Genomic DNA, 9,588 nt, shown 5'->3' with positions numbered 1-9,588 from the left:
TGGCATGCGAGTCTGTCAGTGCGGTTATGAGGTGTAATGAGGGCACATGATGCCAAGTGTTAGGGTTCAGGTATTGAGACCCATGAGTTGTAATTTGTCCGAGGTTTGGTACCTTGGGGAGTTTGTTGACTAAAACCTGATGTGAAAGCGGTCGTTGTTGCTGAGTTATTATTTGTTCTTGCTGTATCTGTGATTTCGAATTTTGGATGTGTTTACATTCACCCTTCTGTGTCATTATTATGGTATTCCGTTGATACTTGTTGTTGTCCTTTCCTATTACAATTACTGTATTGTTAGTCATATCGTGTAGTCTTTACATAGATATTATACTATGTTGTTTCTATACTTGTACTTTGTTCAGGTCATTTAGTCCAGTAGGTGTCTTGACTGTTTCTCGTCACTACTCCACTGAGGTTAGTCTTGATACTTGTTGGGTACTGTCGTGGTGTACTCATACTACACTTCTATACATTTTTGTGCAGATCCAGGTAATTCGAAGTCAGTTGATCATTAGCTAGCTGTGTAGATTGTTGCTGTGGAGACTCAAGGTAAACCTGCTGTTGCGTTCGTAGGCTTCAGAGTCACCTTTTGATTTGTGTTCATACTGTTACTTTATTTCAAACAGTTCTATTTAGAAAAATTGTAGCAAACTCTGTAGAGCTTATGACTTGTACTACCGATTTTGGGAATTATAAATTTTATAGAGATTTCTATTTCAAAAGTTGTTAGATATTATTTATTATTATTGTTATTCAGTAAATGTTAGGCTTACCTAGTCCCTAAGACTAGGTGCCATCACGATACCCAACGGAGGGAAAATTAGGTCGTGACACCTGTTGCACTACAATATACAAAATCATATAAAAAATGCTAACCAACAGACTACAAGGACAAGCTGCTTTTGTACCTGGTAGGGTGATTGATAAAGGACAAGCTGCTTTTGTACCTGGCAAGGTGATCAATGATAATATTATACTTAGCCACGAGCTAATAAAGGGTATGAGAGAAAAGGAATATCACCTACATGCATGATCAAGATTGACATGCAAAAAGCCTATGACTCACTAGAGTGGGTGTTCCTGGAGCAGGTGCTTATTGGGTTGAATTTCCCTGAGATATTTGTGAAATGGATTATGACCTGTGTACAAACAATATCCTACTCTATTGTAGTTAATGGTAAGGCAACTACTCCATTTATTGCAAAGAGAGGGGTAAGGAAAGGGGATCCATATCTCCATATCTTTTTGTAATAACAATGGAATACCTTACCAAACTGCTGAAGACTCTGAAGAACAACCCTGACTTTAACTATCATCCTAGGTGTGCAAAGCTAAACCTAGTGCAGTTGGGATTTGCAAATGATCTGTTCCTATTCTATAGGGGAGATGTGATATCTGCAAAGATATTGTATGCTTGTTTTGATAGTTTTTCTAAGGCTTCTGGGTTAGTAGCTAACCAGGAGAAAAGTTTTGTCTATTTTGGAGGAGTTGCTCCTAACGTACAACAGGGAATCCTGCAAACTTTGGGCTTCCAAGCTGGCACATTGCCTTTTAGATACTTAGGTGTACCTCTGAGCTCTAAGAGGCTATCAGTTGGGCAATGTCAACCCCTATTAGACAAAATGACAGGAAGGATCACTACCTGGACTGGAAAACTAATGTCTTATGCAGGCAAGTTGCAGCTGATTTAGAGTGTACTTATAGCTATACAAAATTTCTGGTCTCAAATATTCATATTGCATTAAAAGATCATTTAGGTGATTGAAGCAATTTGCAGAAGCTACATTTGGACAGGAGCTATAGAATGTTCCAAAAAAGCTCTCATTGCTTGGGAAAAGTTATGCTTGCCTAAGGTTGCTGGTGGATTGGACATAACAAACATTGGCTTATGGAACAAAATAGTTGTACTAAAGCACTACTGAAGTCTGGGGCAGAAAAAAGATAGATTGTGGATCAAATGGGTCCACACATATTATATAAATGGGAATATGATGAATGGAGTAAAACACAAGCACACATCTTGGGTTGTGCAAAAGATCTTCAATGTAGGGAAATATATTGAAGAGGCTGGGCTAATAGTAGAGGAGACTATGAGCAGGGATAAGTTCTCCATAAAGCAAATGTATAACAACATTCGAGGTGATTATTCCAGAGTTCATTGGGGGAGGCTGATATGTAATAATCAAAGCAGTCCAGGGTGGTCCTTCATTTTATATATGGCTGCACATAATAGGCTATATACGAGAGATAGGCTCATCAAATGGGAGATGCAGAGTAGCCCGATATGCATTTTATGTGAGCAAGAACATGAAACCACACAGCACTTATTCTTCTAATGCAAAATAGCAGCTAGAATGTGGCAAAAACTACTCACATGGCAGGGTGTCAGCAAAGCTGCAATGGGATGGTCTGAGGAGATAACATGGGCAATAAATAATGCATGAGGGAAATGTGGGAAAGCTGAAATATATAGAATGACTTTAGCTAGGAGCATTTACTATATCTGGCAGGAAAGGAACCTAAAACTGATCCAGAACAAACGTAGATCAGAGGATGTGATTGTAAAGATGATTATACAAGTTATACACTGCAGAGGAAGCAAAGTACCAAGACTAGCAAAGCAGATGGCAAGCAGGGGCGGACCTAGAGCATTGAATACGGGTTCCCGAGAACCTAGTAACTCTTGCGTAGACCCTGTATTTATATTAAGAAATTTACTAAATATTTATAAATATCTAACTGTGAACCCAGATATTATTGCATATTAATTTAAAATTATGGTAGGAACCCATAAGCCTCAACTCCTAGATTCGCCTATGATGGCAAGCCTAAACTTCTACCCATGAAGCAATAAGGAGAAGGTCTAACGAGGTGCACTAAAATAAAGGATACTCAGTAATAAAGATTTCTGAAGGTTAGAGTTAGCTAGCATTTGGCCATAAGTTCCCAAATTTGTTCTGAAAAATCTGATTTGGGTGAAGTTTGATTTGAAGATGAAAATGTGTTTGTATATCAGTTTTCAAAACATATTTTCCAAATTTATTTTGGAAAATATGAAACGTGACTTATACCCACAAGTTCTAAAAACTATCACAAATACCCAACAATACCATTATCAATAACATTCATTATGTTATCGCAAACCATAGTCCTGAACATAAATAAATTTGATACAAAATTATTATTTTTATAATAAACTACATGATACTTTATCGGGTGATCGAGAAGACGAAGCAACATTGTTATAAAATAATAAATGGTGGACTCTTTTATAAAATACGGAAGTTTGGGGTAATTTTTAAAATATATAATAGTAATATTTTGGCCCAAAACCAGCTATTGAGCTGAATTTGAGATTTGAAATTTTGCCAAAATGTAGGCAAAATCTAGGGCCAAATATGTATTTGCCAAATAAAACTCAAATTTATTTTGGCAAAATTTATAGCCAAATGGGTCCTTAGTAGAAGAGATTAGAGATGCATGCTAAAGTTGGGGTTGCATGTCCAACTTTAGAAGGATGACATACTTGTACAGAGTATTCACATAAATAGAAAACTTATTTACCAAAAAAAAAAAAAAGAGAGCAAAAACTAATGCAAGATTAGAGAGCCAAAACCCTAAAACACTAAAGAGGCCAAAATCTAACGAGCAAAGTCTTGTATTACTCTGGAAGCAAAGGTTCCATCTTCTTCCTCTCTCTCAATCCCCAATTTCAATCTTCCAAAATTTGTTATTTTATTTATTTTTACAGATTTTAATCTTAATTTACAGTTAATCACTTTTTCTTGTTCTTAGATCATGGGATTCGTTTCTTGGCATGGCAACATGGATCGGCGACCGGCGATGTCGATGCAACCAATTGGAGCCATGGGCGTGGCTGGGTTTTCTCTGCCTTAGCAAGAATACAAATCCGAGCATCTAATTTTTATTTATTTATTTTGCCTTTGCCATTGCTGTAATTTTGGGATGCGTTTGAATTCTCAACCTTTATTGTCACACTTCTAGGAAATCTTGCTGCAGTTTCAGCTGTGCACTCCATTGCTGTGTTTCGTGCTATTGAGGTCGAATCTTTCCTTTTATTTCTTGTCCCAATTAGTTGGTTGTACTTGTTTATAATGTGAATATGTATATTTAAGTCAGTATCCTATGCCTTGCACAATAGGTGTTTGAAATTAGGTATGACAATTACTTTCCATTTGGTATGTGTTCTAAGATCGTATTTGTGGTTTTCTGCACCATCGTTAATCGAAAACTTCTATATGCGTGTGTTTACTTTGATTTTCTGAACCTAGTTCCGCTTTTGCTAATCTGAAAGCATTTTTTCGATCACTTCCTTGCTTCAGATTAATTGTTGTTCTATGTTGCCTTTATGAGATCGATATGTAAAATTTTACAATTATACAATACTATGACTTTATATCAATAGCTCATTTAATTCATATTCGGTGGTTTGAACCTTGTTGCTTAGTATAATTTTTTCAATTAAAGTTGGTTTTGAAAGAAAAGATATATTACATGATATGTGGGAGCTTTACATGACTCACGAGTTACTTTCTTCATTCTTTTTAGGTCAGAAGTGTTTGTCAGTAAGTCTGTAGCAATGAGTTTTTGAATTCGCAGCTAAATGTATATATAATTGCCATGTTAAAAGGATATGGCTATACATTTGCTCTTTTTATAGCAAATGAAAATTTTAGCTATAATGTTATATATTTCATAGCTAAAGGTATTGATTCTTAGCTACAATATAAAAATGGTTATGGCAAATACTTCAACTTATAGCTATAGATTATTTTTTTCATAGTTAAATACGAGTACTATTGCCACGAGACCAGGCTATAGAAATAGCCACAAAATTTTAGTTTGTGTGGCAAACAAATTCAATCTCTTGCTACGATGCAACACCTTGTGGCTACAATATGAAGATAGCTATAAGTTTTGTCCGTTCGTGGCAAAGGAATAAAATCACTTGCTATAAGTATATTTTTGTGGCAAATTCTTTTTACTATCACAGCTACAACTCAGAAAAATTTCATAGCAATAAGTATTAGTTCTTAGCCACAGACCATGTAAAGTTTGTTGCTAACTTTTAGTTACGCTACATCTTACTATGAATGCTACGGAAAAAAATATGGTAGCTAAAGTGTTTAGCCACATAAATTTTCATATTTAGTTACAATGTATTTCATAACTGCATATGCATAATGTTGTAGTGAATTAATGTTGAAACTGAATACTTAACTAAACGTGAATATCACAAATAAAGGCACCTAACAATTGGTAATACACATAAGCGTGTATTCATGTCACATGTAATGTCGTACTGAATAAGAATAAGTGAACTAAGTATTGGATCATGAAAAGACATGACTTAGCTTTATCTAACATATGGAGCACAAGGGTTCTAATGAAATTCCTAGTTCCCTACTAGGAAAGTAAACCTCAACTCACCTCAATTTGACTTTCGGTCCAATCATAAGTTCAAGATGACCGGCAATTCAATTTCGAAACCGTCACGATCACGATACCGATAAATAGAATAATTAGTGAGCTAAGGAAAAATCTTTCACGGGCAGGGGACAAAAGAACCTTAACTGGTTCAAAACATCTTACATTGCCTAACAAGGAAAATCATACCAATTAAAATTCTTTACTTCTGTGTCCATCATATAAATATATATATTTTTTCTCAACAAGGTTTAGTGCTTTAGCAAATTCCTCAAAAATATCCTAAGACCACCCGTACAAGAGATCATGACCAAATACCTTAGTTTTTCTAACAGTTTTTTTCCTAATGTATTGTGGATGTCATTTATTTCTTGGTAGAAGAGTTAATTCATCTCAATCTTATCAGTTCATTATTTCAAAATTTCCCCAAATACACACTTATACCTTAACTCTTGTCTATAACTAGAATATTTATCTCCATATATACTTGGTAATAAAGAACAAGGGAGGAAGAACTAATAAAGAATAAAACCTAGTGCACTGTGTCAACACGGAGATGTTACCTGTGTAACTCGACAGAAGCTGTACGCCGTTCTCCTTAAGCTTTTGTTTCCAATCCTTAGAAAAAGGTTTCTTTCTTTTCTCCCTTTTTTCAATTGCCTACACTTATTGGGGTTGCTAGTCACGTGACCCATGGGTTTGGACCAAGGAGTTTATTAACATATGTCATTCTCTTTAATTTGATCCCTTAGCTAGTGGCCCAAGTAGTTATTACATAAATTCACATCTTAGTAAAAGTGGCCATAAACTATTTTAGAAAGGCAACCAACAGATGATTAAATTTGCTGCCAATGGAACTTAGGGAAATATGACTTTCATTCTTCTTTTTAATATAATGTAAGTCTAATCATATTCATTAAATTTGCCACATATACTCTCCATGGACATTGATCTAAAATTTACTATTCGGTGATATACCCTTGGACAAATACCACATACTACGATCATGATAATAAACATATCTCATTCATGCCATTAGGGTAGTAATCGGCGTATATAATGTCTAAATATTCACGAGGCCTTACAGTAGCTGGAAAAATCAAACACCCAAATGGTTTGTCACCCTCAACTTCTCCCTCTGCTTCGTCGGGAAAAATGGCAAAAGACAAAATAATAGACGGAGAAGAGGGACCAGAGGTTTCAAGTCAGCAAGTTGGGGAGGTCATTGTAGCCCAAGAGGATGTTGCAGGTAGTAGTGAAACATCAAAAGTGCATATCACTCATCTTGCTCCGACGTTTGATCTGAATGTTGCCTCTCCATCAGGTAATGCCTCTCTTGTATATGCTGATTCTACACTATTGGGTGTGAGTGAGAGGGAAGCTGTAGAAACTATGCTACTTATTGCTACCAAAGGAGGGTTGGTTGGGGAGTATGAGTGTGGTGATTTGACCGCTGGGTCTCAAAGGGAAGGAGAAGGAAATGGAGTTGGAATTGGGGAACTGGTGCCTCATGGTAACTTGGTGCCAATTAGTACTACATGGGAGCACCAGAGGGACCTGCTCTCTCTGTCCCAGAAGAGCACTCTGCTCCTACTTGGGATGAAACCTTATGCTCTAAAAAAGAGCCTCTGGACAATACTGACCCTTTTCCTTCTCCTCACTTTTACGCAGTGCCATTAGACTTTGTAATTCCTGAGATGAGACCTTTGTCTGAAGAAAAGAATGATTACAGTGATGAGGACTATGATGATGTGACTGTGGCAAGTTTTATTGCTGCTAGAAGTGGTAGGGCAGTTCTCAAAGAGCCCGTTCTTAAAAGACCCACTACTAGGCAGCAGAAGAAAGAATCTCTTGAGAGTGCTTTAAAGAGAAACAAAGAGAAAAAGAAAAAAGAAGGTTGGTGAAAGGGGGAGAGTTAGTAAATGAAGAGGATGTGCCTCTAGAAAACATTGTGAATGTTGAAAATGAAGAGGTGAATGAGGAACCTGCTTACTTGATTCGTAAATCCTCTAAGAATTCTGTGCTTGCAAAGCCTAAGAGAGGATCGTCTGTGAAAGGGGTGGAGATTGATAAAGAGAAGATTGTCGAAGAAAAGGAGTCTGGTGAGAAAAGCAAGTCTAAAAATAAGGAGAAAAGTGTGAAGAAGTTTAAGAAGAGGAAGGCAAGTGACAACGCGGAACATGGTTCCTCCAAGAAAGCCAAAGTATAAGTGTTTGAAGTTGAGAGAAGAGAAAATTTGAAGAAGCAAAGGGTGCTATGGGGCAGAACGTTTGACGCTAACATTATTGAAATGTCAGGCATGAGACAACTGTTTGCAATCTGTGAGTTTCATAAGTGGACTCATCTGTTTACCATTCAGAGTCCCAAGGTTTATGAAGATAAGGTTCACAGTTTCTATGCAGATCTGTTTACTATGAAAGACGACAATATCTTCTTGAAGGTTAATTCAGTGGATTTTGTGATGGATGAAGTTATTGTAGAAAGTATCTTGGATGTGCCCACTGATGGGCTCTCATCTATTGAAGGGACCTATTCCCCTAACTTTAGAAAGATCATTCTAAAAGCTCAGGCTATTCAGAGAAGGGAGCGGGGGAACAAGAAGGCACTCATTCCAGAGTATCAGCTTATGTTTGAGATGGTGAACAAGGTTCTACTTCCACGCGCAGAGAGGCGTTCCGTTACTTCGAAAGCGGACATGTTCCTCATGTAAGCACTGGATGTATACACTACAATCAACTTGCCTGGTATTATGATGGTAGGCTATAATCCCGTATTTTAGTTGCTTATTACACTCTAATTCACTGCACTTTACTTGTGTTGAGCTTTAATTGGTAGTGTTTTTACACTTATTGTGTGTTTTATACCTTGTAGGAGTGATTTCGAGTTATGTAGATATTTTGGAGCTAATTCGAGCTATTTGGAGCTTTGAAGTCTGAGCAGAAGCCTAAGCATTTACGCCGGTATCACGTTTGGGGGTCGAAAACCAAGTCTGGATGTCAAAATTTGAAAAACTCATTTCTGACCACAATTTGCACTACCGCCTCTCGGTATGCCCCATGGGGCACTAGTGCAAAAAGTGGCCATAAATCATATTTGGGCACGTTCTGGAATTTTCTACATGCGCGCGGCATGGGGCAGTGCGGCATACGGCACGATAGCCAAAAATGTTAGAGTGACTTCCCAATTCCGCTAAAAAAGCATAATTTGTTCCGGGGATTATTGGTGGATGGCTTAAATACATGGAAAAATACCATTTTCAGGACATTTGACTCATTTTCGACCTAAGGAGGCTAAGGAGGAGTTGAAAGAACCCAAGTACAAGGATTTCATCATTCCTTCCTCACTCAAGATCCGGGTTTGGATTGAATTTATATTTTCCTATACTTTAGTTACATTTGTGAAGAACTTTTCCATGTCTACGGAGTAGATGCTTTTGGATTTGGATGGATTTGGTGTATTGATGATTGTTTGTTGATTATAACTCTATTTTTATGTATTTGAATCATTTTAGGAAGATTTAATTATTGTATCTATATTCACTTGTTCTTGTAATCGAAAGAGGCATAACTTGTGATATCCTTGCATTATATTGTTGGTTGAGTTCATAGATTCTTCTAAGTAGTCGAAAGAGGCTAGTTGAATCATTGATTAAATCTAGTTAGAAGAATAATCGAAAGAGGTTTTCCTAAAGACCGATCCACTACGCATTCTTGCATATCTTCACAATGCTTAAATTGGTTCATCTCGTGAGGTTAAGACTTAATCGAGAGAGGAGTTTTTGCTGAACGTTTGAACTAATAATAGAGTGAATTCGCGAGACTCACTTGAGATTGGAAGTGAATTATCTAGAATTAGATCCCGTACAATTATTTTGCACCTATCTTTTCAAAACCTATCTTCTCCCACTAATAACCTTAGTTGCTCATTCTTTGTCTCGATAGTCACTAGTCAATAGCCTTAGATTCTTAGTTAATTTCAATTCGTAGTCATATAAATCTCAACTGTTGATCCTCCTGGATAGCAGTCAAGCTAGAAATTATGAGAATACTATTTAAATCTAATCCCTGTGGACTCGATATTATAATATACTATCTTTGACTAGTGAGCACAATTTAAGTGTGTGTCTTGCGCTCCTCATATT

General features: G+C 36.8%; 1 protein-coding gene and 1 long non-coding RNA gene across 2 annotated transcripts; both read left to right on the top strand.

Moving 5' to 3' along the window:
- Positions 1–867: 867 nt before the first annotated feature.
- On the top strand, positions 868–1,690 carry LOC142171919 (uncharacterized). The gene is made up of 3 exons (XM_075235642.1): positions 868–954; positions 1,089–1,211; positions 1,283–1,690. Exons 1-3 carry the CDS (start codon positions 868–870, stop codon positions 1,688–1,690), a joined length of 618 nt encoding a protein of 205 aa, XP_075091743.1.
- Positions 1,691–3,541: 1,851 nt separating this feature from the next.
- Positions 3,542–4,257, top strand: LOC107782889 (uncharacterized). The gene is made up of 2 exons (XR_001647343.2): positions 3,542–3,677; positions 3,795–4,257. It is a non-coding gene; the product is annotated as an uncharacterized LOC107782889 (long non-coding RNA).
- The last annotated feature ends 5,331 nt before the right edge of the window (positions 4,258–9,588 follow it).

The sequence above is a fragment of the Nicotiana tabacum genome, chromosome 17, assembly GCF_000715075.1.
Source record: "Nicotiana tabacum cultivar K326 chromosome 17, ASM71507v2, whole genome shotgun sequence".
Taxonomy (NCBI): domain Eukaryota; kingdom Viridiplantae; phylum Streptophyta; class Magnoliopsida; order Solanales; family Solanaceae; genus Nicotiana; species Nicotiana tabacum.
This window is presented reverse-complemented; position numbering and strand designations above follow the sequence as displayed.

What these genes read in the sequence shown, in the direction of transcription:
- LOC142171919 (XM_075235642.1), top strand. Translation starts at nt 868, where the DNA reads ATGCTAACCAACAGACTACAAGGACAAGCTGCTTTTGTACCTGGTAGG. An exon ending in CTGCTTTTGTACCTGGCAAG is followed by an intron (nt 955 to 1,088) that starts GTGATCAATGAT and finishes TTCCTGGAGCAG; the next exon opens with GTGCTTATTGGGTTGAATTT. An exon ending in CATTTATTGCAAAGAGAGGG is followed by an intron (nt 1,212 to 1,282) that starts GTAAGGAAAGGG and finishes AAACTGCTGAAG; the next exon opens with ACTCTGAAGAACAACCCTGA.